At 66.7% G+C, this 27,395-nt stretch overlaps 3 protein-coding genes and 1 long non-coding RNA gene across 19 annotated transcripts; all 4 read left to right on the top strand.

Annotated features, from left to right (window-relative positions):
* Nucleotides 1–2,117: 2,117 nt before the first annotated feature.
* Nucleotides 2,118–3,743, top strand: LOC149128258 (uncharacterized). The gene is made up of 2 exons (XR_016226911.1): nt 2,118–2,477; nt 3,519–3,743. It is a non-coding gene; the product is annotated as an uncharacterized LOC149128258 (long non-coding RNA).
* Nucleotides 3,744–8,803: 5,060 nt separating this feature from the next.
* Nucleotides 8,804–9,953, top strand: ZNRD2 (zinc ribbon domain containing 2). The gene is made up of 4 exons (XM_051827979.3): nt 8,804–8,954; nt 9,032–9,183; nt 9,288–9,372; nt 9,589–9,953. Exons 1-4 carry the CDS (start codon nt 8,936–8,938, stop codon nt 9,933–9,935), a joined length of 603 nt encoding a protein of 200 aa, XP_051683939.1. The 5' UTR covers nt 8,804–8,935; the 3' UTR covers nt 9,936–9,953.
* A 187-nt stretch (nt 9,954–10,140) lies between these two features.
* Nucleotides 10,141–11,663, top strand: FAM89B (family with sequence similarity 89 member B). The gene is made up of 2 exons (XM_051827980.3): nt 10,141–10,845; nt 11,071–11,663. The coding sequence occupies exons 1-2, from the start codon at nt 10,555–10,557 to the stop codon at nt 11,347–11,349; spliced, it is 570 nt and encodes a 189-aa protein (XP_051683940.1). The 5' UTR covers nt 10,141–10,554; the 3' UTR covers nt 11,350–11,663.
* Nucleotides 11,664–13,076: 1,413 nt separating this feature from the next.
* EHBP1L1 (EH domain binding protein 1 like 1) lies at nt 13,077–27,388 on the top strand. 16 transcript variants are annotated; one of them, XM_089322038.1, is made up of 21 exons: nt 13,077–13,487; nt 15,539–15,596; nt 15,737–15,832; nt 16,060–16,113; nt 16,204–16,382; nt 16,461–16,603; nt 16,977–17,012; nt 17,105–17,173; nt 17,261–17,423; nt 17,561–17,849; nt 19,623–19,772; nt 20,192–20,349; nt 20,431–20,479; nt 20,669–21,274; nt 24,980–25,061; nt 25,185–25,240; nt 25,334–25,457; nt 25,542–25,641; nt 26,658–26,731; nt 26,822–26,936; nt 27,027–27,388. In XM_089322038.1, exons 1-21 carry the CDS (start codon nt 13,384–13,386, stop codon nt 27,124–27,126), a joined length of 2,805 nt encoding a protein of 934 aa, XP_089178164.1. In that variant the 5' UTR covers nt 13,077–13,383; the 3' UTR covers nt 27,127–27,388. The 16 variants fall into 16 exon arrangements, with proteins under 16 accessions (XP_089178164.1, XP_089178157.1, XP_089178095.1 ...); XM_089322031.1 differs by having other exon boundaries at nt 19,617–19,772; XM_089321969.1 differs by having other exon boundaries at nt 17,561–18,251.
* The last annotated feature ends 7 nt before the right edge of the window (nt 27,389–27,395 follow it).

Genomic DNA, 27,395 nt, shown 5'->3' with positions numbered 1-27,395 from the left:
GGGCCCTGAGTGTCCACGAGGAGGTCTGGTGCCGTGGACAGTGACGTGGGCACCTCAGCCCTTCATCTCCAGGGGCTGCGGGGTGACTGTGACCCAGCGGAGGCACCCAGCCGCCCCAGCGCTGAAGGCTGCTCCTGGGGCCAGTGAGGGGAGTGCGTGGAAGCACCGTGTGGCCAGGGCCAAGGACGCCACCCTGGCGTGGAGGTGCTCCCCAAATGTCCTGGGAGATGGGTGGGCTTGGGGCTCTGCAGGGACAGAGAAGAGCCAGGGGCCGGGGCCCAGGGGCCGTCCTGACTGCACACGTGCTCTGGGGTCTCAGGGATTGGCCGGGGTCACACAGCTGTTCGGCGGCGGCAGAGCCAGGTCTGGAATCCATGGCTCATTCGCGGGACTGGCCGGACGGGGCCGCTGTGCCGAGTGACGGCAGCGACGTCTCGGGAGTTCCCAGAGCCCAGTGGTGCTTTCCAGCCGCGGACGATCCTGGCTGCAGCGTGGGCTGGGAAAATCCCCCAGGTCTCCTCTGCCTCCATTTCACTGCTCTTCAGCCAGGAACAAGGAGCCCTGAGCAGACGCCTGCCACCTCGGAGGTCCTCGGCATGGCTGTGTCAGCTGTTTTCACCACGGGCCAGGCTGGGAGCCGAGATGGCCGCGTAGGGCAGGCCCGGCCCCGTGCTGCCTCTCTGAGAGGTTCCCAGGCTCTGAGGAAGGTGATGCGGTGGGGGTGAGTGGGCGGAAGCTGGGCCAGGGCCAGGGCCAAAGCTGGGAGCCGGGAACGCAATCCGGGGCTCTCACATGGGTGGCAGGAGCCCAACCCTGTTGCCATCACCAGTGACCCGGGATGGCACTGGCAGGAAGCCGGACTCAGGAGCTGCAAAGCGCACCCAGCGCACTGACGTGGGTCACAGGTGTCCTAACGAATGGCGTAGGGGCTGGCTCCGTGGCCTAGAAGGCTAAGCCTCTGCCTGCAGTGCCTGCAGCCCGTTTGGGTGCCGGTTCAAGTCCCGGCTGCTCCACTTCCAAGCCAGGTGCCTGTTAATGCAACTGCGAAAGCAGCAGAAGATGGCCCGAGTGCTTCAGGGGCCCCGCACCCACATGTGAGATGCGGAGGAAGCTCCTGGCTCCTGGCTCCGGCCTGGCTCAGCCTTGGCCATTGCATTCATCTGGGGAGTGAACTAGTGAATGGAAGATCTGTGTGTGTGTGTGTCCTTGTCTCTCTGTATCTCTGCCTTCAAATAAATAAACCTTTAAAAACAAACAAACAAAAAACAACACAGATGTCTCAACTGCTAGTGAAGTGCTTGCTTCCAAAGACATTTTTTTTTTTTAACAGGCAGAGTGGACAGTGAGAGAGAGAGACAGAGAGAAAGGTCTTCCTTTGCCGTTGGTTCACCCTCCAATGGCCGCCGCGGCCGGCGCACCGCGCTGATCCAAAGGCAGGAGCCAGGTGCTTCTCCTGGTCGCCCATGGGGTGCAGGGCCCAAGCACTTGGGCCATCCTCCACTGCACTCCTGGGCCACAGCAGAGAGCTGGCCTGGAAGAGGGGCAACCGGGACAGAATCCGGCGCCCTGACCGGGACTAGAACCCGGTGTGCCGGCGCCACAAGGTGGAGGATTAGCCTAGTGAGCCGCGGCGCCAGCCCAAAGACACTTTTTTTTTAATAAGACATTTATTTATTTGAGAAGTAGAGTTACATAGAGAGACAGAGAGAAAGGTCTTCCATCCCTTGGTTCACTCCCTAAATGACCACAATGGCCAGAGCTGGGCTAGGCCGAAGCCAGGAGCTTCTTCCGGATCACCCACGAAGGTGCAGGGGCCCAAGCACTTGGGCCATCTTCTGCTTTCCCAGGCCACAGCAGAGAGCTGGATCGGAAGAGGAGCAGCTGGGACAGGAACCAGTGTACATACGGGATGCCGGCACCGCAGGCGGAGACTTAGCCCACTACTCCACAGCGCCGGCCCCAAAGACACTTTTCTGAAGTTAGGGTGCTCTGATGTGCCACCCACAGAGGGTACCGAGATGCTGAGCACTGAGAGACGGGTTGGAAATGAAGTAAACCCATTTCACACTTGGAAATCAGCGAAGCTCTTCTGCCTGCCCCTCTTCCCTTCCCTCCAGGGGCAGGAAAAGGCCACTGACTGAGCCCCGCCCAGCCGCAGCCTCGCTGGGGCAGTGAGACCTCACTCATGGCTCTGTCCCGAGGATTGAATGAGCCACTTCCTGAAACACTCTCGGCACGTGCCTGGTCCGAGGAAAACACACCTAACGTGAGTCTGCTCGTGTTCATCCGTGTCGCCCGGCCTTTCCTGTCTCACAGACACGCCAGGCAGCTCCCGTGGCCGTGAACGGCAAGAGAAAGTGCCTGCTGGAGCGGAAACAGGGTGCTATGAACGTGGGTTCTGGAGCCACCCATGGCCATGAGATCCTACGATCACCCAGGAAGGGCCTCCCTCCCGCCAGGCCGGGGATGCCGCACAGGTGGGTGTCAGCCTGGCCCCAGTGATGGTGCTGCCGGTCCTAAGTGCAGGGGAGGGCCTGCTGCTTTCCCAGCTGCACAGCCGTCCTAGGCGGTGCGGCCCGCACGTCTGTCCCCTGTCCTAGGCGGTGCGGCCCGCACGTCTGCCCCGCCCCGTCTGCCCCCCCCCCCCCGGTCCTAGGCGGTGCGGCCCGCACGTCTGCCCACCCCGTCTGCCCCCCCCCCCGGTCCTAGGCTGTGCGGCCCGCACGTCTGCCCCCCCCCCCCCCCCGTCCTAGGCGGTGCGGCCCGCACGTCTGCCCCGTCAAGGACTGTGGAGGGGCTCTCCTTCTACCCGGCCTGCAGCTGGCACTGCAGCCTGGGCAGGCGCATGGATGCTGGCGAAGACAGGAGGCTCCCGTGTCAGACAGAGGCGCACCACCCCGCTCACTGCAGTCCCCTGTACCCCGAGTTCTGTGCTCTGGCCCAGAAGTCTGTGTTGGGAGCTTGGTCCCCAGGGTGGTGGTGCTGGGAGGTGGGGCTTAGCAGGAGGTTCTAGATCACCTGAAGGGTTGCTCTCGAAAGGGATTAAGGGGCCTTAGTATGTCCAGCCCCCGCCTGCAGTGCCTGCATCCCATGTGTGCGCCAGTTCAAGTCCCGGCTGCCCCACTTCCTATCCAGCTCCCTGCTATTTGTCTGGGAAAGCAGTGAGACGCGGCCCAAATACCTGGGCCCCTGAACTCATAGGGGAGAGCTGGAAGCTCCTGGCTCTTGACTTCGTCCCAGCCCAGCTCGGCTGGTGTGGCCATTTGGAGGGTGACCCAGGGGAGGGAAGATCCCTCTCTCTCTCCCTCCCTCTCTCCCTATAACGCTCTCTTTCAAACAAATCAAACACGTCTTTCCTAAATGATCAAGGTCTTTCTGAGGGGCCTCAGCAGTTCCCAGGGGGATCGCTGTGACACCCCGAACCTCGCAGTGCCACTGAGGCACAGCAAGTTAAGCCATCGCCCGCGGTGCTGGCGTCCTGTATGGGCATCAGTCTGAGTCCCGGTTGTTCCACTTAGGATCCAGCTTCCTGCTACTGCACCTGGGAAGGCCGTGGAGATGGCCCAGTGCCTGGGCTCCTGCCACCCAAGCATGGCATTCCAGGCTCAGGCTTTGGCGTGGCCCACCTCTGCCACTGCGGCCATCTGGGGAGTGAACCAGTGGATGGAAGAGCTCTCTGCCTCTCCTTCTCTTTCTGTAACTCTGCCTTTCAAATCAATAAATAAAACTTTCTATAAATAAAAGCCTGAATCTAGGAGTGGACCTTTATCCTAGCAGTTAAGGGCATTGGTTACAACACCCAAGTCCCACATCAGAGGCCTTTGGTTCAATGCCAAGCTCTGTCGCTTTCTGCTAATGCAGACCCTAGGAGGCGGTGGTGATTCCTGGAATAAGCGAGTTCCTCCACCCACATGACAGACTGGTTGAATGCCTGGCTCCTAGTTCTGGTCTGGGCTATGATAGGCATCAGAGAAGAACCAATGGCTGGTGGGGCCTGTGCTGTGGCACAGTAGGTTAAGCCTCTGCCTGCACCGCTGGCATCCCATATGGAGACTGGTTCAAGTCCCAGCTGCTCCACTTCCAACACAGCTCCCTGCTAATGGCCTGGGAAAGCAGTGGAGGATGGCCCAAGTGCTTGGGCCCCTGCACCCACGTGGGAGACCCAGAAGAAGCTCCTGGCTCCTGGCTTTGAATCAGCCCATCTCTGGCTGTTGTGGCCATTTGGGGAGTGAACTAGCAGACGGAAGATCTCTCTCTCTGTCTCTAACTCTGATTCTCAAATAAATAAAATGAATCTAAAAAAAAAAAAAAAAAAGAGCCCATAACGGGAGCGCTCTGCTTGTCAACCTCTCAAATGAAGAGGGAGAGGGCCGGGGGCACCTGGCCACGCCGAGCCTGCCTCTGGGCCCCTGACTGCCACGCTGCTGTGCGTGCCTGCCAGCGCCATCTTCCCTGATGGGACTGGAGACTTGCGTCTCACGCTGCAGTGCCTGGGATGCAGCCCGAGGTCAGTGAACTAGCCGGAAAGCCAGAAGCACGACAGAGATTAGTCCCGAGAGCCGACCTGGGCTGCCTCACTCTGACCTGAAGGTGTGAAGCACCGCCCGCACTCAGGAGTGTGCGGGCGCAGTGCCGATGTCCAGCACCCCTCCCCTGACAGTGCTTTCGGCAGGAATGGCAGTGGGGACTGGCATCAGAATTCTCCCCTTCGCACTCACCCTGCCGCAGCAGGGACAGTCGGGATAGCGCAGGCTGGGCCTTTAGCATGGACATCTACACGAGTGATCGGGATCGGTCATGATTTGTTTCCGCAGTTAGCTGACACCATGGCCATGAGAAACCCTACGTGCTTGTAGGAATGTTATCACGGACGTTGGAGGACTCCCGGGCTCATGACAGCAGCCACACTGCTTCCCAACTGGAGCTTCAAGGCTGGCACACTTCCGCCAGCCTGGGCTTGGGTCTGTCCATCCAGCTAAGGGCTTCTCAATCTTATTGCCCTTTGCAAAGGGCTTCTGGTTTAGCTGCTTTTCTCTATCAACTTTCTATTCTCTATTTCATTTATTTCCACTCTAATCTTTTTTAAAAAATATTTATTTATTTGAAAGAGTTACACAGAGAGGAGAGGCAGAGAGAGAGAAAGAGAGAGAGAGAGAGGTCTTCCATCCACTGGTTCACCCTCCAGATGGCTGCAACGGCCGGAGCTACACTGATCTGAAGCCAGGAGCCAGGAGTCTCCCATGCAGGTGCAGGGCTCAAGGACTTGGGCCATCCTCCACTGCTTTCCCAGGCCACAGCAGGGAGCTGGACTGGAAGTGGAGCAGCTAGGACTAGAACCAGCACCCATGTGGGACGCCGGCACTGCAGGCGGCTGCTTTATCCACCACACCACAGCGCCGGCCCCTCCACTCTAATCTTCATTCTATCTTTCCTTCTAGTTGTTTTGGTCTATTCTTCTGGTTTCTCAAGGTGAAGATTAGGTTCTTGACTTGAAATCTTTTTTTTTTTCAGTTTATTTATTTACTTGAAAGGCAGAGTGACAAAGAGAAAAAGATCTTCTGCCCCACATGGGTGCAGGCACCAGGGCTGGACCCCATCAAAGCCAGGAGTCAGGAGCTCCATCTGTCCCCGACACGGGCTGGCAGGGCCTCAAGTCCTTGAGTTCTCATCCACTGCTTCCCACTGCGCTCTCAGGGCCTGGCTGGGAAGTGGTGCAGCTGGGACTGCGACCAGTGCTCCGACATCAGACGCCAGCATGGCAAGTGGAGCTTAACCTGCCGCACAACCCCAGCCCCGCACTTTGATTTGGCTTGGTCTGTTTGTAAAGACTTATCTATTTATTTCAATGTCAGAGTAGAGAGGTCTTCCCTCTGCTGGTTCACTCCCCAAGTGGCTACAACAGCCATGGCGGAGCCGGGAGCTCCCTCTGGGCCTCCACGCGGGTGCAGGGCCCAAGCACTCGGGTCACCTGCTGCTGCTGTCCCAGGCCACAGCAGGAAGCTCCACCAGAAGCGGAGCAGCCGGACACAAACCGGCGCCCGTATGCCGCCCCCTTATTCCTTTTAGTATAAAGCTGGGGGCGGGGTGTTCCGGGGCAGTCCAGTGAATCACAGGAACTCAGATTCACTTGGGTCAGTTCCTAAGGTCCAGGGGTCATCTGCACCAGCACTGCAAACCCAAGCTAGGACAGGAAGAGCTCAAGGCATAAAGGACACCTCGCCCTGGTCTCCTCTGGGAGTTTGTCGGCCTCAGGGGATTCCCTTGAGAGGGAAAAGCTCCCGCGTGGTAGTCAGGACCCATTCAGGTCTCCCACGTGGGAGCCAAGAACTCAAGGTGTATCGGCAGGCAGCTGGGTGGAGTAGCGGCCGGCGCCGCGGCTCAATAGGCTAATCCTCCGCCTAGCGGCGCCGGCACACCGGGTTCTAGTCCCGGTCGGGGTGCCGGATTCTGTCCCGGTTGCCCCTCTTCCAGGCCAGCCCTCTGCTGTGGCCAGGGAGTGCAGTGGAGGATGGCCCAGGTGCTTGGGCCCTGCACCCCATGGGAGACCAGGAAAAGCACCTGGCTCCTGGCTCCTGCCATCGGATCAGTGCGGTGCGCCGGCCGCAGCGCGCCGGCCGCGGCGGCCTTTGGAGGGTGAACCAACGGCAAAAGGAAGACCTTTCTCTCTGTCTCTCTCTCTCACTGTCCACTCTGCCTGTCAAAAAAAAAAAAAAAAAAAAAAAAAAAAAGAAGTGGAGTAGCTTCGGCCGGCACCGCGGCTCACTAGGCTAATCCTCCACCTGCGGCGCCGGCACACCGTGTTCTAGTCCTGGTCGGGGCGCCGGATTCTGTCCTGGTTGCTCCTTTTCCAGTCCAGCTCTCTGCTGTGGCCAGGGAGGGCAGTGGAGGATGGCCCAAGTGCTTGGGCCCTGCACCCCATGGGAGACCAGGAGAAGCACCTGGCTCCCGGCTTCAGATCAGCGCAGTGCGCTGGCTGCAGTGGCCATTGGAGGGTGAACCAACAGCAAAGGAAGACCTTTCTCTGTCTCTCTCTCTCACTGTCCACTCTGCCTGTCAAAAATAAAAATAATAATAATAATAAAAAAAGAAGTGGAGTAGCTGGGACTCAACCCAGCACTCAGATACAAGACGTGGGCACCCCAGGCGGCAGCTGAACGCGCTGAGCCCCAGCGCTCGCCCCCCACCTGATTTCGGGTGCCTCCTCCATGCAAGGGTGGCGTGCACGCTTCACCGTGAACGCTACCTGAAAGGGTGCGGGGACTCCTGTGCTCCCGGGATGAGCCCGAGTGCTGTTTGTTACAATGAGGAGCCGCCCCTCCACTCCCCAACCCCACCCAGAGGAGAGCTGCCTCTCACCCCTGCAGGATTCCTCCTTATGAACAGGAACCAGTGAAAGGCCACTTACGGCTTGGCTGGCCGTACAATGCGGTCAACAGGTGGGCACGGCAGACACGGAGGACCCCGAGCGGTCAGGGACACCGGGTATGCCTGACCCTCCCTCTAGAGGGCGTGCTCAGCACCAGCATCCTGGACAAGACGCGGAGACCCGGCCAGCGGCTCACAGCTCCTGACCACGCCCTCCAGCCACCCCGCCCGGGGCTGTTTTACCGACAGAGGCCGAAGCCCAGGGAGGTGAGGTCTGTTACTCCAGGCAACGTAGCCGGGAAGCAGCAGATCCAGGATCAAACCCGGCCTGCCGGATTCCAGCCCGTGCCTTGGCCACGCAGCAGTGGAAACTGAGGCAGGGGAGGGGCAGGCAGAGTGGCCCTGACCTGTGGGACCTTCAAGGTCACGGCGAGGACTTGGGACCTGTGTCTAAGTGCCAGGGGAGACAGTAAAGGGTTCTGACAAAAGGCTCCCGTTTCCTGCCCTGCGCACTGGGAATAACCGATGTGCCCACCCCATCAGGTGGTCTCGAGGAAGAGAGCAAAGGCGTCCAGCGGGAGGAAGACCTGCAGCAGGTGCATCGCTGCCCAAGAGCCTGCTGGGAGGTGGTGAGGGTGAAGAGGGGTGCAGGGTTCTCCAAGTAGTCAGTGCTGGGGGACAGACGCGGCCGGGAGAAGGCACTCGGGTAGGACGGAGAAAGCAAGTCCTACCGAGAGGAGGCGCCTGGGCTTGAAGGCCAAGGTCCTCTCTCACCACCCTGGCTCACAGCCTCGAGGGGCTGCAGGTGCAAGACCAGCGCCTGCCCCATCTGGCTCCTCCCAGCCTCATCAAGGGCAAAGGAGACCTACGGGGAGATACCACAGAAAACTAAAACATCACCATGGGGCACCGGTGATTTCCATTTAACCCCCGAGGAAGCAGTGCGCAACGCGCGCCCCCGCCCTCCGTCTCCCGTAGGAGCGGGCACTGCGCGGGTCTGGGGGCGAGCAGCTTGCTTTGTTCTGTTCTGTCGCTGGTCTGCTTAGGGCAGCCTCAGTCTCGGGACCAGCCTGCGACATCGCACACACAACGACGGGGGGGGGGGGGGGGGGGTCTGAAAGCCGGAAGGGTCCCCGCCCGGGGCCTCCTCGCGCGCGCGTCCCGGGCCGTCTGCTATCGCGGTGGGGACTGCGAGGGAAGCCCCGAGGGAGGCGGAGGCCAGCGGGGATCCCTCTAGCCAAGGGGTCCCCTCCGACCGCGGCGGGCGGGCAGGGCGATCCGGCAAGGCCGCTTCCAGGTCTCGCGGCCAGCGCAGCGCAACGGAGACGGCCCTCCGGAGGCCCCTCCAGGCGGAAGTTTCTGTCCTTTGAATTCCCGCGGGCCGACGCACCCCCAGGGCACGGCCGCTCGGGCAGCGGACCCGCCCCACTCCCGGCAGACCCACGCATGAGGGCCGAGCGAAGACGTCATTTCCGCCCTGCTCCGTGCCCGGCAGGAGGGGGCGGGGCCGTAGCCGGAGGCGCGCCGTTTGTGCGTCACTTCCGGTGAGCCCGGCGGCGACAACGGCAACATGGCCCTGAACGGTGCTGGTGAGGACTTGGGCTGCGGGGGCCCGGGGGCGGCCCGCTCCAGGACGACCCAGGTCCATGGTGCCTCTCTTCCCCAGAAGTCGACGATTTCTCCTGGGAACCCCCGACCGAGGCGGAGACGAAGGTGCTGCAGGCGCGGCGGGAGCGGCAGGATCGCATCTCGCGGCTCATGGGCGACTACCTGCTGCGCGGTTACCGCATGCTGGGCGACACCTGCGCGGACTGCGGGGTGAGGAGAGGGGCCGGGGGCCGGGGGGCCGGGGGGCCGGGGGCGGGGGCGGGCGCCGGCCTACCCTCCGCTCACCGCTGCCCCCGCTGTTGTCTGCTCCCTAGACCATCCTCCTCCAAGACAAACAGCGGAAAATCTACTGCGTGGCTTGTCAGGAGCTCGACTCGGACGTGGATAAAGATAACCCGGGTGAGCAGGCCCGGGGAACGGCAGTTTCGTCCGGGCAGGGCGGGGGTCAGGGGCTCTCTCCACTCACGGACTCAGAGCGCCTTCCCCGAGATGAAGCCAGGGCACATGGAGGAGATAGGGTGTAGCGGGGCGGGGGAAAGGCCTCCGGGACGGAAGGTCAGAGCCGCAGACGGGCCAGGCGCCCTGACGGCCCCCTCCGCTCTCTCCTTTCCGTAGCCCTGAACGCACAAGCTGCGCTCTCCCAAGCTCGGGAGCACCAGCTGGCCTCTGCCACGGAGCCCCCCGCCTCGGGTTCTCGGCCAGCCCCCCAGCCCCCGGTGCCCCGGCCCGAGCACTGTGAGGGAGCTGCCGCGGGGCTGAAGGCGGCCCAGGCGCCGCCCCCTGCCCCGGTGCCTCTGCATGCCGACAACCTGGCCGGCGCGCAGGCTGCCCTCCTGCAGAAGCTGAGCTGGGCCTCGGCCGAGCTGGGCTCCAGCTCCTGCCTGGAGACCAGCACCCAGCTGTGCGGCCTCATCCGGGCCTGTGCCGAGGCCCTGCGCAGCCTGAAGCAGCTGCAGCACTGAGAAAAACCTCTGGGAAAACCTGCGTGTGCGTGTCCTTCCTCTGCATGCCCGCGCCCGCTCGCCGTCGGTCTGCCCTGTCCGCCCGCGTGCGCCCCGGACGCCCTGAGCGGGTCCCCGCCCAGTTCTCCCGCGGGGCGGGCGGGGGGCACCCAGTTCTCCCGCGGGGCGGGCGAGGTGCCCCCCGCCCCCGACAGCGGCAGGAGGGGTGAGCCCGCTCCCTGGGCTCTGGCTCCCGTCCCCCGAGGCGTCCCAGCCCTGCCCCCAGCATCCTGAGTCAGCGGTCGTCCCCAGCCCAGGCCCCGCCCAGCAGCTCCTGCGTAGGCTGGAGGCCGTGCAGACCCCGCACCTGCTTTTAGACCCCTTTCCTCGGGAGGGGAAGTGGGCGGGGGGTGTGTAGCAGCAGGAACGGCGTCTGCCCCCTGTCGCCGCCCCCCACTCCTCTCCCTCTCCCCGGCTCTGCGCGCTCGGGCCCACGCCATTGCCTGTTTAAGCCAGGCCCCGCCCACGGGGGTGGGGCAGGGGGCGGAGCCGGCGGCGCCAGGGAAGGAACAAAGCGCGGCCTGCGGGCGGCGGCGGGGCCTGCGGGCCGCGCGGGGCGTTGCGGGGTGCGGGGCCGGCCATGAACGGGCTGCCCGCGGCCGAGACGCCGGGCGGCGCGGGCTGCGCCCTGGCCGGGCTCCCGCCGCTGCCGCGCGGCCTCAGCGGCCTGCTCAACGCCAGCGGGGGCTCGTGGCGGGAGCTGGAGCGCGTCTACAGCCAGCGCAGCCGCATCCACGACGAGCTGAGCCGCGCCGCGCGCGCGCCGGACGGGGCCCGCCACGCCGCCGGTGCCGCCGCCTCGGGCGCCGCAGCCGGCCCCCGGCGGCCGCTCAACCTGGACTCGGCGCTGGCCGCGCTGCGCAAGGAGATGGTGAGTGGCGGGCGCCGGGGGGCTGCGCGGGGCGGGGCGGGCGGAGGTCGCCAGGCACTCTTGGGCGCTGGCTCCCGGCGCTCTTTCCTGCCGCTTGGTGCCCTGACACTGCCTGCAGGGGGTGGCCTGTGTCCGCCACAGCTTTCACTCGGCAGAGCGCGGAGACGGGGCCGGGGGCGCGCCGGGGAGCCCGCGCCCCGCGCCAGCCCACTCTGTCGTCCGCAGGTGGGGCTGCGGCAGCTGGACATGTCGCTGCTGTGCCAGCTGTGGGGCCTGTACGAGTCCATCCAGGACTACAAGCATCTGTGCCAAGACCTGAGCTTGTGCCAGGACCTGTCGTCGTCCCTGCACTCGGACAGCTCGTACCCGCCGGACGCGGGCCTGTCCGACGACGAGGAGCCGCCCGACGCCAGCCTGCCCCCCGACCCCCCGCCCCTCACCGTGCCCCAGACTCACAATGCGCGCGACCAGTGGCTGCAGGACGCCTTCCACATCGGCCTCTGAGGCGTGCCCGGACTCCAGAGCCTGCGCCCCGCACACCGCGCTCGCCTCAGGAGGGCAGGGCGCCGGGCGGGCCCCTGCGCCTCCCCCGCCCCCAGGCGCGCCCCCGCCCTGCCCGCTCTCACTCCGCGGTGGACCCGAAGTGTCTGCGCCCCGTGGCATCTCCGAGACTGGGACGAGGGCCCGGCTGCCGCCTCCTTTGCACCTGCCGCTGCCTCAGGGGCGTCCCGCCTCTGGTCCCGGGTTCCTCCAGGGCCAAGGCCCCACGCTGGATATTTGAGTTTAGGGGCGCAGATCAATAAACACTCTGGGCGTTGTGTCCTGCCTGCTGGTTCTGGCGTGGGGATGCCGCGGGGTCCCGGCGAGTGTGGCGCTGCGCTCCGCCGGCAGGTGGCGCCCGGGCCCCCGCGTGGGAGGGCTCGGCGGCGGCCGGCGGCGCATCCTGCCCGGGGCGGGGGCGGGGGCCGTTCGCGGCTCCGCGGCTCAGCGACTGCGGTCGAGTCACTTCCCATCTCGGCCAGCAGCCGCGGAGCCCAGCCCCCAGCCCCCAGCCCCGCTCGCTGCGAACCTCGCAGGCCCGCCGGGAAGGAAAGGAGGAGCCGCCCCATCTGGAGAAGAGAAACTTTCCACCTCGGGGCGGAGCTGGGGCGGCACAGGAAATGGGGGGGCCGGGGCCTGGGGCCCCTCGGCGGCGCGGTCTGCGGGGGCTGAAGGGTCGGGGCGCGAAGCCCTGGGGCTCCCTGGAGGCTGGGGGCGGGGCGGGGCCGCGGGCTGCCGTGCACCTCGGAGTCCGAGGCTGTCCCAGAGTTGGAACCGCAGGAGTGGGTCCCAGGCAGCCCTCCCGCGCTGACGTCAGTACAGACTGCGGCCCCTTGGGGTGCTATGGGAGAGGAAACCAGCGACCGCGCTGCCGGGGCTGCAGGCCCGACCTGGGTTGGAGCCCCCCGGAAGAAGCTCACGGAGGCGAGCCGTCCGCACACTCGGGGGGTGCGGGCAGCCGCTCTCCGGACAGCCCGGCGGTCACCCCCTGCAGATCAGACCGTGTCTTCAAGCTGAGGGCCCAGGACCAGGCTGCGGTCCGTTTGCAAACCTGGCAGAGCGGCGGGCAGGGGAGCCGTAGGCTGATGCGTCTGTCGCCCCAGGGCAGGGCTGAGCGGGACACCCTGCGGCGAGGCAGGCGATAAGGGCTGTAATCTAGGTGTTAGCCAAGCAGTGAGCGCCTGGGGCAGGCTTCCCGGGGAGGGGAGGGAATGCCTTCCGGTCCGCGATAACGGATCCCGCCTGGCAGGAGGACCTGGCGGAACCATCAGGGTTCCTCAGCTGCCCCCATTCAACAGGCTTCAAGACTGAGGCTCGCAGTGCCGGCGCCTGGGCCCCCAGCACGCGCAGGGCTTGGACCCCTCGCTGTGGGGTCAGGATCTGGGAGGAGGGGTAGAGGCGCCCCGGTTAAGACGCTGGTACCTGCTGGAGCCCGCCGCTCCGGGGCACCTGGCCCCAGCCCAGACTCCAGCACAACCCTGAGCAAGTCCCCTCCCCTTTCGAGGTCTCTCTTTTCCCAGTCTGTGAAATGGGGCCGCCGGCAGGAAGGGAGGCTGCCGCGAGTCCCCGCCGGCTGCCGCCCCGCGGCCCCCCGCGCCTCCGCGTGCCCCCGCGGCCGGGTCACCCCCTCCGCCCGCCCCCGGGCCCCGGCACGAGGCCCCGGAAGCCGGCTCGCCCCGCCCTCCGCGCCCGCCCCGCGCCGCGGCCCCGCCCGCCCTCCGACGGGGGTGCGGCTCCAGGAAGCCGTGCTAGCTGCCCCGAGCGCGGCCCACCCGGCGCGCCCCGCACGGCCCCGCCGACGCTGCCGGACCACCCGGCAGGCCCCAGCGGCCGCGGCTGGGAGCGCCGTCCGGGCTTCGAGCCTCGCACACCACGGCACGGACGGGGCGGGCAGTGCGCGAAGGAGCCCCGGAGGCCATGGGGACACGGGCCGGGCCAACGGTCGCGGGCCAGCTGTCGCCCCGGACCTGAGAGGTGCGCGGCGGGGCGGCGGGGACCATGACCTCGGTCTGGAAGCGCCTGCAGCGCGTGGGCAAGCGGGCTGCCAAGTTCCAGTTTGTGGCCTGTTACCACGAGCTGGTGTTGGAGTGCACCAAGAAGTGGTGAGTGGGAGGAGGCCGAGGGCCCCCCGCCCGGGGCCTGCGAGCGGAAGGTCTCAGAGAGCCTTGCCGGCCAGCTCGCCTGGGCCCTGGCGTCCCAAGTGCCCCTGCAGCTGTGGGACCCCCAGAGCCCCCCGGGTGGCAGCAGCTTTGCGGGGGTGGGGGTCGGGTCTGGGAGTGGGCTGTGGTCAGGGCCCCCCTGGAAGGGAACTGGCAGTCTTGGGCCAGCGAGAGGGAGTTGGGTGGCTTCGGGACGCGGAGCAAGTTTGGATCTGCAGGTGGCCGGGGGCAGAACCGCTACCCTGAGGGCCCTAGTCCAGCTCAGGACAAAGCTGTGGCCCCCTCTTCCCTGGCCTTCTGTGGCGCCAGAGGCCCCCGCCCCCCCGGAGCCTGAGCCGGCCAGGGAGGCTGGAAATGTCCTTAAAAGGGGAAACTGAGCACCGGGAGGGATGAGGAGGAGGCGGGAGCAGCTTAAAGGGGCCCCAGGGCCTGGGGGGATGTGAGTCCGGAGGAGGGGGTCTGCGGCGTGGTGGGGGGGGGCATCTCAAGAGAGCTGCGGGCCCTGGCCTGGCCTGCGCGTGGGCCAGGGGCATCTTCTCGTGCCTCCACCCACGGCTGCCCAGGCCCCTGCGTCACACCCTAAATATACGGCCGGCTGGTGTCAGCTTCCCTTGGCTGGATTAGGGCACAGCTGTGGGGGCCTCACCCGCCTGGAGGGGCTAAATTTAGGCTCCCCAGGGGGAGAGCCAGGGGCAGGAAGGGACCATGGGGTCCGAGGGGAGGGGTGGGGGCAGGAGGCTGGGGTCTTGTGGGCAGTTGCGGCCAGCTCATCATTCATTCAACTGGAGGCCCAGAGAGGCCGGGGCCAGCTGGGGTACCACCGGGAGAGGCTGGCGCCTGGCTTCTGGCCTCTGGCTTGTGCCCCGGCATCCCTTGTGAGGTCGGGGGTCGCTGGGCACGGTCCCGGGAGGGCAGGCCCAGGGCCGGGAAGTGTCACAGGGCCTGAGTCACAGACGCTGGTAGGGCCTCCTGGGCTTCTCAGCCTGGCGCCTAAGCCAGGAAGCTGCCCCTGGCCAGGTCGCAGCTCCCCAGGAGGGCGTGTCCGGCCTGAGTCAGGCCGCCTGGCCGAGCCCCGCCCTCCTGGGCACCCCGTGTCACTTCCCCTTTCTGGGAAGGCCCGGTGGCTACCCTTTGCTGGGCAGTGGCCTGCAGCTGGCCGCCTCAGGGGTTCCTGGGAGAGCTGGCTTCCTGGCCCGGCCACGGCCATGGCCACGAGTGAGCGCTCCCACCCCTGTGGGTGTGCGGCGGCGGGGCGGGGGGTGGCCAGCAGGGTTCTTCGGTGCTGCCTCAGTCTCTCCACCTTCATGGGCAGCAGTTAGACGCTAACCCAGAGGGGCGCTCACCCGCGGGCCTGGCCATGGGTGGGCTCCAGCACAGCCCCCCAGGAGTGTGTCACCTCCTGAGCCTCCGGTTCCCCTGTCCCCTGTCGTCATCGTCTTGAGCCGGGGCTCTGGACCCCTGTGGACCTCTGTGACTTGCCTCTCTGGCCTCACCTCCAACCCTCTTGCCCCTGGAGCCACAAACCCCCCCACCCCGCTCCCCCCAGAAACTGAAGCTCGGTGCCCCCTGCCCATGGCCACCCCTCCCCCACCAAGCCTCCTCTGACAGCCCCAACCTCAGGGAGACCCCCTCCCACCTGGCAGTGTCCCCCTGCCCCACCTCAGCTCTGCCCTGTCCCCCCAGCTGGCTGGGTCCACGGTGGGTATTTGCGAGCCGGTGGGTCTGTCCTGAGGCTGCCTGTCCGTCTGTCTGTCTGTCTGTCCTGAGGCTGCCTGTCCGTCTGTCTGTCCGCCTCCTTTGGTGTCCCAGTCCCTGCCAGGTGGTGCTCCCCGGGGCCTTTGCCCTCCTGCCCCGCCCTGCCTCAGCAACCCCACCCTGCACTGCTTGGCCCCAGATAAGGGGCTCCCAGGCCTTCTCTGGGGGGAGGGGCGTGGGCATAGGGGAACCCCCAAGGGAGCTGGGGAGCCTGATAGGCCCCCCCCCGCCTTCCCCAGGCAGCCAGACAAGCTGGTGGTGGTGTGGACCCGGCGGAACCGACGCATCTGCTCCAAGGTGGGGCTGGGGGCGGCTGGGGGCGTGGCATCGGGTCGGGGGCCAGGCGAGAATCCCGAGGAGGGAAAGGAAGAGGGGGTGGAGGCACCGGGAGGGGGAGTGGGGGAAGGGAGCGCTCTGACAGCCCCCCCCCCCCGCAGGCCCACAGCTGGCAGCCGGGCATCCAGAACCCCTACCGAGGCACCGTGGTGTGGGTGGTGCCCGAGAACGTGGACGTCTCCGTGACCCTCTACAGGGTGACTTTCTAGCTCTCCGGCCGCCGTGGTGGTGGGGGGGGGGGAGATGGAAGCTGCCCCGCGTGATAGCCCGGGAGGTCTCCTGGGAGGAGGCGGCGTTTCCCCAACACACTGGCATCAGAAGCTGGGGTGCGCCCAGCGGAGGGGCCGGCCCCGCCGAGGCCCTGCCGGCGCCTCTGCAGCCGCACAGGCTCTGGGCCCCGTGCTCACCAGGGCCTCTCTCCCAGGACCCCCACGTGGACCAGTATGAGGCCAAAGAGTGGACGTTTGTTGTTGAGAATGTGAGTGCCAAGGTGGGCTGGGGCCAGGGTCTCGGGTGGTGGTGGGGAACCTGGGCAGCACTGATGCTCCTCCCCGCCCCTCCCCCCCAGGAGTCCAAGGGGCAGCGGAAGGTGCTGGCCACAGCCGAGGTGGACCTGGCCCGCCACGCAGGGCCTGTGCCCGTCCAGGTTCCCCTGCGGCTGCGGCTGAAGCCCAAGTCGGTGAAGGTGGTGCAGGCCGAGCTGAGCCTCACCCTCTCAGGGGTCCTGCTGCGGGAGGGCCGCGCCACGTGAGTGCTCGCCTGCCCGTCCTGGCTCTGGCCTGCGACCTCTGACCCCAGCCCTCACCCCTGACCCCTGACCCCCAGGGATGATGACATGCAGAGTCTCGCCAGCCTCATGAGCGTGAAACCTTGTGACGTGGGCAACCTGGACGACTTCGCTGAGAGCGACGGGGACGAGGCCAGCGGCCCGGCGGCCCCCGAGGCCCGGGCTCGAGGCCTCCAGCCAGGTGGGCTCCGGGTCTGGCCCAGGGCCGGTGGGGCAGGGCCGGGCAGTCCCCGCCGCGTGGCCCTGACTGTCCCAGCCTGGCCGCTGCCCCTGGGGTCCTTAGCTAAGTTTTAGGGGATGGGTTCCCGAGGCCTCCCCCAGCCCTGGCCCCCTGACCCCCGGCAGGTGCCCGCGTCCCAACCCTGGCTGTGGCAGGTGGGTGGTAAGGCCAGAGTGGGCCGCGGCCCAGTCTCATCCCTGGCCGCTGCCCTCACGGCCCCCGAGGCGTCCTCGTGTCCTCGTCCTCCCTCCTGCTCTGTCTGCCATGCTGGCTCTCTCTCTCTCTCTCCCCCTCCCCCTTCTCTCTGCACCTGTGTGCCTGTCTCTGCTCCCAGGCCGGGCCGGTGCCCCGAGGCCAGGGCGCTTCCCAGGTAGGCCCTGCCCTCCAGTGTGTGTGTGTGTGGTGGGGGTGTGGACCTGCCAGGACCCTGCCCTGGCTGACTGTGCCCCCACGCCCACCCAGGGCCCTCCAGGGAGCTCAAGGCCCTTTCTGAGGAGGAAGAGGAGGGCCGAGTGAGGCTGCCGGAGGCAGGTGAGGCCCAGGCTGGCGTGGGGGGAGCGGGGAGGCTGGACCCCGGTCTCCGGCCTAGGCCTCAGGGCCACCTGCCTTCCTCCCCAGCTGCCAGCCCTCCCAGTGCTGAGGAGTCCAGCCCAGTCCCTGTGAGTGTCCCTGTGCCCCCGGCCAGGGCCTCCCGGGGCCAGGGGCCAGAACCTGCTGCTGGACCAGGGGGCCCCGTGGGGTGTGAGGCCCCCAGGCCCCCAGAAACCCCCCCAGAGATGAGGTGAGCTCTGGAAGCAGCCCACCCCCGCCCCTGCCCGTGTGGGGAGCTGCGCGTCCCCGCCCAGGGCTGGCACTGAAGGTGGGGGTGGAGCTGGTGGGCACCGTGGGCCCCAACACTGCCTCTCGCTCTCTCCCCAGGTCCTCGAGGCAGCCAGGCCAGGGCCCGGCCCCCACCCCAGCCCCTCGGCTCCGGAAGGGCTCCGACACCCCCCGCCCCTCAGTCACTCCAGGGCCGGACGCAGGAGCTCCCCCCGCGGGAACGGGCTCTTCCCAGGAGACCCAGGCCCCGGCAAGCCCTGAGGCAGGGGCAGAGGCCCAGGGGGGCAGCCTGGGACATCCTCCAGTCGTTGAGGACGGAGGCTCCGGGGACTGCCGGGGAGGACAGAGCCCCGAGGTTGCAGAAGGGGACGCTGGGGACAGGCCAGAGGTCAGTGGGGTGGGCACCGATCGTGGGTCGGAAGTCGCAGAAGCAGACACTAGGTCAGGGGTCAGCACTGCGGAGGCTGAAGACAGTTCAGAGGTTAGTCAGGGGGATGCTGAGCGGAGGCCGAAGGAGAGACGTGGGGGCGCTAAGGGGCCAGGGGCTACAGGGGCAACGCCCGAGGCTCCTCCAAGGGTCTCTCAGGGGAGGATGGGGGTCAGGACCGGGGAGGAGGCGTCCCCAGCAGAGCCTCGGGGGCACTCGGGGCATCTGAATGACCTCAGCTGGGCCGGGGACACTGCAGGTCAGGAGAGCACAGGCACAGAGGGGAGGGGTGCAGCCCCCGGTGTTGGGAGCTCAGGCCCGGAGCAGGGCCCCCCCGCTGGAGCTGCGAGCACCGGGCCCCAGGTGAGCAGGTGCCCGAGGGCCCCGTCGCCAACTGACCAGGGGGTCTGGGACACAGATGTTGGGGAGCCAAGGGCCCTAGGAGCAGAGACCGGGGTGGCAGAGTGGGAGGGACAGGGGATCCGGGAGACGGAAGTGGGGGGGTCAGCGTTCCCAAGGGCAGAGGCTAGGAGAGCAGAAGTTGAGGTCTCGGAGGCACAGGACGCAGACCTGCGGGCTCCAGGGGCAGAAGTCGGGGTACTAGGGGCCGAGGTGTTGGGGAGCCAGGAGACAGAGGCTGGGACTTCAGGAGTAGTGGGGACGGAGACTCCAATGGCAGAGGCTGAGACGCTGGTGACCCAGGAGATATCTGGGGGTTCAAGGGCACTGGGGGCAGAGGCTAAGATGATGTTGGGGGCCCAGGAGGCAGAGGTAGGGGCCCCCAGGACACCAGAGACAGAGGCTGGGGGTGCAGAGGCTGAGACATTGGCAACCCAGGAGATATCTGGGGGTTCAAGGGCACTGGGGGCAGAGGCTGAGATGATGGTGGCCCAGGAGGCAGAGGTGGGGGCCCCCAGGACACCAGAGACAGAGGCTGGGGGTGCAGAGGCTGAGACATTGGCGACCCAGGAGATATCTGGGGGTTCAAGGGCACTGGGGGCAGAGGCTGAGATGATGGTGGCCCAGGAGGCAGAGGTGGGGGCCCCCAGGACACCAGAGACAGAGGCTCGGGGTGCAGAGGCTGAGATACGGGGGACCCAGAAGATAGCTTCTGGGGATTCAGGGGCCCTGGGAGTAGAAACTGCAGTAGCAGAATCTGAGGTACTGGGGGCCCAGGAGGCAGAAGTCGGGGTCCCAGGAACAGAGGCCAGGGTGCTGGGGGCCGGGGTGTTGGAGAGCGAGGAAACAGAGGCTGGGGGTGCAGAAGCTGAGATACGGGGGACCCAGGAGGTAGCCGCTGAAGGTTCGGGGGTCCCAGGGAGAGAAGAAGCTAGGATGGCAGAGGCCGAGGTGTTGGGGGCCCAGGGCACAGCATCTGGGGACCCAGGGGCTCTGAGGGTAGAAGCCGGGACGAGAGAATCCGAGCAGGCGGTGGCGGGGGGCTCCCGGGGCCCCGGGACAGCAGGGGGCTGGGAGACAGAGGTGGGGGCTGCAGGGGCCCCAGGGCCAGAGGCTGGGAAGGCGGAGGAACCCAGGAGCCGGCAGACGGGACGCGCAGTTTCCGAGGCCGAGCCTCTGCGGGAAGAGACTGCGGCCGGGGGGACCCCTGGACACGAGGTGCAGAGAACGGCAGGGTCTCAGGCGGCAGCAGTCCCAGAGGGCGAGTCGCAGGTTCTGAGGGCCCCGGGGGCGGAGGCCGGCTCTGCAGAGAGCAAATGTGTTTCTGAGGCCCAGGAAGCAGAGGCTGGGGTCTTGGGAACTGAGGAGGAGGCAGCGGAGGGAAGCCCCCCAGAGGCCGGCGGGGCAGGGGCTGCAGTGCCCGGGCCCTCGGGGGCCCCCTCCCCAGAGGAGCCGGAAGAGGACAGGAGGCTGCCGGGCAGCCAGGTAGGGACGGGGGCCGCCGAGGGCCCAGTCTGCTGCTTCCCGCTAACCTGGGGCTGAGCGAGCGGCGGCTCTGCATGGACCCACCTGGTGGACCAGGAGGGGTGGGTGCCAGGCTCGTCTTCCTGGAGCCCCTGTACCCCTCCTGTCTCAGGATGCCCTGGCTCCCCTACCCCGGCTTCCCTGGGCTGCATGGAGCTGGACGCCCTAAGCTGATTTCTGGGCTGACCTTGAGGTGGGCTGCTGGTTATCTCTGGCCTTGCCTGGGGCCAGAAACACTTTAGCCCGGCCCCAGGCCCCTGATGACCCCGGCAAACTCAGAACTGCGGCTGTTTTGTGCCAGGAGGCCTGAGCTTCCCCGAGGGGCAGAGGGCCCAGGTCCGAGGTGCCCACCCCCTCAGCCCCCCGCTCTGTGTTCCCAGGCACCGCCTGCCCTGGTCAGCTCCAGCCAGTCCCTGTTGGAGTGGTGCCAGGAAGTCACCGCCGGCTACCGCGGGGTCCGCGTCACCAACTTCACCACCTCCTGGCGGAACGGCTTGGCTTTCTGCGCCATCCTGCACCACTTCCACCCGGACAAGATGTGAGAGGCCGGCGGGAGTGGGGGCGGGCGGCCCGCCGGGAGGGCAGAGGCGGCGGCCGCTGACCTGGGCTCTCCCCGCAGCGACTACGCGGCCCTGGACCCGCTCAACATCAAGCACAACAACAAACAGGTGAGCCGCCCCGAGTGTTGGAGCGAGAAGTTGTGCGCTCTCCTTAGCTTGGTTTTGGTGTTATTCAAGCATGCTTCCCTTTGGTGGGGGGTGGAGGGTGTGCCGTTGCTAGGTGATGGAGGGCAGGGACCCCCCCAAGGCCCCCCCCCCCCCCCCCGGCCACGGCCTCAGCCGCTGACCCCTTCCCAGGCCTTCGATGGCTTCGCGGCGCTGGGCGTGTCGCGGCTGCTGGAGCCGGCGGACATGGTGCTGCTGTCGGTGCCAGACAAGCTCATCGTCATGACCTACCTGTGCCAGATCCGCGCCTTCTGCACGGGTCAGGAGCTGCAGCTGGTGCAGCTGGAGGGCGGCGGCGGCGCGGGCACGTACCGCGTGGGCAGCGCGCCGCCGAGCCCGCCCGACGCCCTGGACGCGGGGGGCCTGGCGCAGCGGCTGCGGGAGTGCGGGGCCGAGGCGCCCAGGGAGCCCAAGGAGGCCGCGAACGGGGCCACTCCCGGGGCGGCCCCCAGGGCGGCAGACGCGGGCAGCACCTCCAGGGACGGCCTGGCCGCCGAGGCCGCCCGTGACGCGCGACCTGCGGAGGCCGCGACCGATGGCCCCGGAGCCGGGGCGCCGGGCGGCGTGAGGCTGCGGCGGCCGTCCGTCTGCGGGGAGGCCGGGCCGGTGCCCCCGCCGCGCGCGCACGGCTCCTTCTCGCACGTGCGCGACGCCGACCTGCTGAAGAAGAGGCGCTCGCGGCTAAGGAACAGCAGTTCCTTCTCGGCGGAGGACCCGGACTCGGGGGCAGCGCCCGCGGTGAGTGTCCCGCCCCCAGCGGCGCGCGCGGGGTCCCGGGGGCGGGGCTGAGGCTGGTGCGCCCCCGGACAGAGTCGGTGGGCGGCACTCTGCTGGGCGCACCGTGGTAATCGGGACGCCGGGGCTGCACCAGGGTCCCTTGGTGTGGCCGTGAGTTCCCATCAGGGGAGGCCCCCAGGGTCCCCGGCTTCATCGCCGGCGGGGTGGGGGGTTTGAGTGGTTTTGAGCGCTGGGCGCTCCCTGTGGGGAATCGCGGGCAGTGGCAGGCAGTTCCGGCAGGCTCCCGGTGGGCACCCAGGGCACCACTGTTGGGACCGTGAGATGGGTTTGGGTGCCGCTTTCCTGGCAGGTGGCAGGGGGTAGGGAGTGGGGCAGCAGCCTCTGGCCCCAGGCAGGGGCAGGGTTTCTATACTCCAGGGCCCACCTGCTGAATTCCTCGGGCTTGGATCTGTAAGCCCAGTGGCTGGACACCAGTCTCCTCTTGGCGGGAGATTGGAGATGGGAGAGCCTGGGCCCTTGCAGGCTCAGGTCGGTGTGTCAGGGTGTCCTGGGGGGAGCCGGGCCCTGGGGGAGAGCAGGCCACACCTTTCTCCTACAGCAGGGGCGGCCCTGCCAAGGCTGCTCCCCACCTTCGGCTGCCCAGGTGGCCCCGGAGTGTGAAGGGAGGGAGGCGATACATCTGAACCGCTCTCTGCAAGCCGCTGCCCTCTGAGCCCAGCGGGTGAGATGGGCGGGTAGTTTCCAGGTGGAGAATGGGAGGGGCGGTTCAAGTGGAGAGGAACCTGCGCCCGTAGAAACACAGCGGCGAGAAGGTGCAGGGCTCCCTCAGGGACCCGCGGGCCGTCGGGGGCCCTTTAAGGGGAGGCTCTGCTGCGCCCCTGGGCCGGCGTCCAACATCTGGTTCTCTCTAGCTAGGCCCTCCTCTCGCTCTTGCCCCACGGAAACGTTTGACCCAGGGGCTGGAGGAGACGTGTCCTCAGGGCGGCCCCAAGCCCCATGCCTGCGTCCGGAGGCGGTTGGTCTGGCCGTGCCCCGGGGAGTGGGGTGGCATGAGCTCAGGGACCCTGGCATTAGGGCGGGGCCGGAGCAACCCCAGCAGAAGAGCAGGTGGCCCAGCAGGGCGTCCTGGAGAGGGGCCCTGCGGGAGGGGTCTGGGCCAGACACGGGAAGCAGCACTGGGGTCCCATCAGGGCCGGGTGAGGTCTCTCCGCTTCCTGCCCCGGTCTGCTTGAGCCTTGAGCCCTATCCGTACTGCTGGCCAGTCCTTGTCACCCTCCCTGATGACGCCTTCATTCTTCTTCCCAAAGATTTATTTACTCATTTGAGAGATAAGAGTTAGAGACAGATAGAGGGAGACTGAGAGAAAGGTCTTCCATCCACTGGTTCACTCCTCCAAATGGCCGCAACAGCCGGTGCTGGGCCGCTCTGAAGCCAGGGGCCAGGAGCTTCCTCCAGGTCTCCCACACATCCTCTACTGCCCTCCCAGGCCATAAGCAGAGAGCTGGATCAGAAGTGGAGCAGCCGGGACCTGACCTGGTGCCCATGTGGGATGTTGGCACCACAGGCGTAGGCTTAGCCTACTAAGCTACAGTGCTGGCTCCCTGAAATTTATTTATTTAAAGATGGAGATAGAGAGAGAGAGATCTTCCATCTGCTGGTTCACTCCCCAAATGGCCTCAATAAGTGGAGTTCTGCCAGGCCAGAGCCAGGAGCCAGGAGCTTCTTCTGCGTCTCCCACATGGGTCAGGGGCCCACCTGCAGGCCGCCACCTGCTGCTTTCCCAGGTGCATTAGCAGGGAGCTGGATTGGAAGTGGCGCAGCTGGGACCTGAACGGGCACCCGTATGGGATGTCGGTGCTGCAGGCACTTTCTACGCCAGGGCGCAGGCTCCAGTGAGGCAGGTGCAGTCCCGGGTGTGGGCCCCGATTGGCGCCCTCTGCCGGACCCGGCTCTGTTGCCTGGCTGTGTGACCCTGGATGAGCCACTTAACCTAACTGTTCCTGAAGATGAGGGACAAAGGTACAACAGCTCTGCAAGATGACCAGTGCAGGCCGCTGTCCCGGGGCAGCTGTGTGCCCTGCTGCACCCCCCCAAGGTGCCGCTCAGGGCTGGGACTTCTCCCATGGCACACGCAGGGACAGAAGCAGGAGCCAGTGGGTCTCCAAGCTGGGGAACAAACATGTGGCTCAGACAGGCTCGGGCCAGGCCCTCTCGGAATCTCCTCCCCTTCACTAAGCTTCATCTTCAACGTGGGGGTGGCAGCGTTGGTCCAGGAAAGTGTTCCAGCGCCCGTCGCAGATGCTCCGTAGATGTTAACGATGGTTCCTGAGTCGCGTGCACCCTGGGTCAGCGCAGCCCAATCCGAAGGGTGACTCTGATCTCTGATCAGGGAGCCATGCGGGACAGGCAGGCACCGTGGGGTGGGGAGATGCCAGCTGGGATCAGGGAGGCCGACGGGGACAGCACCTGCCCTGCCTGGGGCTCAGGGCAGGCTTTGGTGGGGCGGCTTCAAGGTCGGGGAGGGTGTGGACAGAGGCGTGGGAGCCGGAAGTGGCCTCTGGAGGAGGCGGGGCTCTGCTGGGCTGCAGTGGTGGAGGCCAACTTCTTAGGGAACTGAAAGTCCCATCACTGTGGCCACAGGGCGGTGTCCACGTGGGGACCTGGGGTAGGCAGTGGAGACCGGAAGGGGCCAGCAAGGCGGGGGGCTGGGAGCGCCCCCTGGAGAGAGTCCCAGGACTGGTGGCCCGGGCGAGTGGAGGGTGGCACCTGAGCCGGGGTGCCTGGGGTAGCTCTCAGAGACGGGAAGGCTGGGGAGGACAGTGGGGTGGCTCAACCCCTTCTCCCTTGACCTGTGATCCAGATGGGTGGCCGGGCCGTGCGCCGAGCTGAGCGCAGCCCCACCCCCAGCAAGACTGGGGCAGAACGCATCATCGGGGTCAGCCCTGCCCTTCCCGGCTGGAATCCGGGGTCCTGTGGGTGTGGGAGGGGATCAGGCCGGGAGGTGGAAGTGCGTCCAGGATGGCCTGGGGCAGCTGTGTCACCGCGTGGGGCCCCGGCCGTGGCGGAGATGCCAGGACCAGCAGGCAGGACAGAGGCCCCCCAAGAAGCTCCGTAGTGGGCTGAGGCTCCCTGAGCCCTCCCAGCCTTTCCCCACGGGCTCCCACGCGTGAGGCCGCGGTCCCCGGCCTGGCCCAAGCTCAGGGCCTGGAGGGAGGCCTGGCGTTTGCCTGGGGACTCATGGCCCCTGGATGGGAGGGGGGTTGGGCTCTGTGCCTGGGGACTGGAGAGGCCGCTGGGTGGGCGGGGCCCGGGATGAGGACCTCACCCTTCCCAGGCCAGCGCTACTGGGGACTCACTCGGCTATCACCAGCCCTTTCTTTTTTAAAAGATTTATTATTTATCTGAAGGGTAGAGTTACAGAGAGAGAGGGAGAGACAGACAGATCTTCCGTCTGCTGGTTCACTCTCCAGAGGGCCGCACAGCCAGGGCTGGGCCAAGCCAAAGCCACCGGCCAGGAGCCTCTCCCGGGTCTCCGACGCAGGGGCCCAAGCACTTGGGCCATCCTCCACTGCTTCCCCAGGTGCATTAGCAGAGAGCTGGATCGGAAGTGGAGCAGCCGGGACTCAAACTGGCGGCCCTAAGGGATGCCAGCACTAGGCAGAGGCTTAACCCGCTGACCCCCCTCACTGGCCCTTTCTTCCACAGGAAGTCCTGAGCCCTGACCCCAGCACTGCCCCTAGCCCACCAGTAACTCCAGCCCCGGCCCCAGCCCCCCAGCAGCCCCCTGGTAAGTAGTTTGGCATTGGTGGGCGTAGGGGTAAGAGTTGTGACCGAACTCCCTTCCGGCTGCTCACCCAGCCTGGGCTGGGGGCAGCTGCTGCCTGGGGTGCCTCAGCCTGTCTCTCTGCAGGTGGGAGCCCCCCGCAGGAGGAGACACCCCCAAGCCCAGGGGAGGAGGCCGGGCTGGTAAGCAGGGCTGGTGGGGAGTTGATGGATGGGCACTTCCTGGGCGGGGCTCGGGTGGAGCCCGCCCCGGCCTGCCCCTCCTCTCCCTCCCAGCAAAGGTTCCAGGACACCAGTCAGTACGTGTGCGCAGAGCTGCAGGCCCTGGAGCAGGAGCAGAGGCAGATAGACGGGCGGGCGGCCGAGGTGGAGACGCAGCTGAGGAGCCTCATGGAGTCAGGTGGGGCGGCGTGGGGCCCCTCCCGCCGGCCAAGCCCCCCCCCCTGCCCTGCCGAGCCCCGCCGTGACTCGGGGTCTCACTCAGGTGCCGACAGGCTGCAGGAGGAGGTGCTGATCCAGGAGTGGTTCACCCTGGTCAACAAGAAGAACGCGCTCATCCGGCGGCAGGACCAGCTGCAGCTGCTGTGAGTCGGGGGGCGTGGACGGAGCCGTCCGCTTCGCCCCGCAAAGTGCTTTTGAAAACTCATCGCTCAACTCGGATTAACCTCACTGAATTTTTAAAAAATCATTTATTTGAAAGGCAGAGTTACAGAGAGGCAGAGACAGAGAGAGAGAGAGGTCTTCCATCCACTGGTTCACTCCCCAGTTGGCCGCAACAGCCAGAGCTGCGCTGATCCAAAGCCAGGAGCTTCTTCCGGGTCTCCCACGCGGGTGCAGGGGCCCAAGCACTTGGGCCATCTTCCACTGCTTTCCCAGGCGCATTAGCAGAGAGCTGGATCAGAAGTGGAGCAGCCGGGACTTGAACCAGCGCCCATATGAGATGCCGGCACTGCCGGGACTCGAACCGGCGCCCGTGTGGGATGCCAGCACTGCAAGGAGCGGCTTTACCCGAGAGGCCACAGCGCTGGCCCCAGGGTATACATCTTCACCTAGCAGCCTTTTTACAAATGTGACAGCCAAAGTCCACAGAAACATGGCCCAGGAAGCTTAGGGCTGAGTCCTGCCATCTGACCCAGTGCCTTCGAGGGGCTCTACCATGGGGCCACTCGGGGAGAGAGCCCGCGTCCTCCCCCTCGGGTACCCGCCTGTCAAGAGTGAATACTTGGAGCCAGTGGTGCCGGGCGGAGCGTCCCGTTCCCCCTCGGCTCCTTGCTAACCCTCCTGGGAAGGCAGCAGAAGACGGCCCAAGTGCCTGGGCCCAGGCCACCCACGTGGGAGATGGGAACAGTTCCTGGGTCCCGGCCATTGCAGCCACTTGGAGAATGAACCAGGACATGGAAGAGTCTAGGTCTCCCTCTACCACTCTGCCTTTCAAATGAGAAATTTTAAAGCAGGGTGGGAAGGGGGCAGCAGCCGGAGGCCACTTGTACCGGGGTCAGGTGCCCGCCTACAACGGAAGCTGATGGGCAGGCGGCCGGGGTCTGCGAGTGGCCAGGACGCTGGGCGCCCCCTCCCTGACCCAGCACCCCTCACCTCCCAGCATCGAAGAGCAGGACTTGGAGAGGAGGTTCGAGCTGCTGAGCCGGGAGCTGCGTGCCATGCTGGCCACAGAAGGTGAGAGACGGGGGCCCGGGCGGGGCGGGAGGCAGGATGGGGCCCAGGTGGGGACCCCCTGACCTGACCCGCAGCCTCCGCTGCGCTTAGACTGGCAGAAGACCGTGGCGCAGCAGCACCGGGAGCAGCTGCTGCTGGAGGAGCTGGTGTCGCTGGTGAACCAGCGCGACGAGCTGGTCCGGAACCTGGACCACAAGGAGCGGATGTGAGTGGGGGCGGGCGCGGGGCAGGGGCAGGGCCCGGGGCCGGCTGGGGCGGGCCGCCGGGTTGACTCGGACCCTTCCGCCCGCCCCAGCGCCCTGGAGGAGGATGAGCGCCTGGAGCGCGGCCTGGAGCAGCGACGCCGCAAGCTGAGCCGCCAGCTGAGCCGGCGCGAACGCTGCGCGCTGAGCTGAGGCCGCCCGCGCCGCCCCGCGGAGCCCCCAGCCTGCCCCGCGGAGACCCCCGGCCGCCCTATTTATTTGCCTGTCTTGAGTGTGTGCGTGCATCGGCGCGGGACCCGCCGCGCGCCCGCGTCCGCTCCCCAGCCCTCGCGCGCCCCGCAGCCGGGCGGAAGAGCGGGGCGCGCGGGGATGCGGGGCTGTGCGGGCTTCGCGGAGCCAGACGCCCGCGAGGCTGGACTCAGGAAGTCGCGTTTGTAAAGAAGTTGCGCCAGCACAGCCGA

The sequence above is a fragment of the Oryctolagus cuniculus genome, chromosome 1, assembly GCF_051225735.1.
Source record: "Oryctolagus cuniculus isolate XC-2025 breed Fujian yellow rabbit chromosome 1, ASM5122573v1, whole genome shotgun sequence".
NCBI classification, from domain to species: Eukaryota; Metazoa; Chordata; class Mammalia; order Lagomorpha; family Leporidae; genus Oryctolagus; species Oryctolagus cuniculus.
The sequence above is the reverse complement of the archived record's forward strand: the minus strand, read 5'-3'. Positions and strand labels throughout refer to the sequence as shown.

What these genes read in the sequence shown, in the direction of transcription:
- FAM89B (XM_051827980.3), top strand. Translation starts at nt 10,555, where the DNA reads ATGAACGGGCTGCCCGCGGCCGAGACGCCGGGCGGCGCGGGCTGCGCC. An exon ending in CCGCGCTGCGCAAGGAGATG is followed by an intron (nt 10,846 to 11,070) that starts GTGAGTGGCGGG and finishes TGTCGTCCGCAG; the next exon opens with GTGGGGCTGCGGCAGCTGGA.
- EHBP1L1 (XM_051827947.3), top strand. Translation starts at nt 13,384, where the DNA reads ATGACCTCGGTCTGGAAGCGCCTGCAGCGCGTGGGCAAGCGGGCTGCC. An exon ending in TGCCATGCTGGCCACAGAAG is followed by an intron (nt 26,732 to 26,821) that starts GTGAGAGACGGG and finishes CGCTGCGCTTAG; the next exon opens with ACTGGCAGAAGACCGTGGCG. An exon ending in CTGGACCACAAGGAGCGGAT is followed by an intron (nt 26,937 to 27,026) that starts GTGAGTGGGGGC and finishes CGCCCGCCCCAG; the next exon opens with CGCCCTGGAGGAGGATGAGC.
- ZNRD2 (XM_051827979.3), top strand. An exon ending in ACACCTGCGCGGACTGCGGG is followed by an intron (nt 9,184 to 9,287) that starts GTGAGGAGAGGG and finishes TCTGCTCCCTAG; the next exon opens with ACCATCCTCCTCCAAGACAA. An exon ending in CGTGGATAAAGATAACCCGG is followed by an intron (nt 9,373 to 9,588) that starts GTGAGCAGGCCC and finishes TCCTTTCCGTAG; the next exon opens with CCCTGAACGCACAAGCTGCG.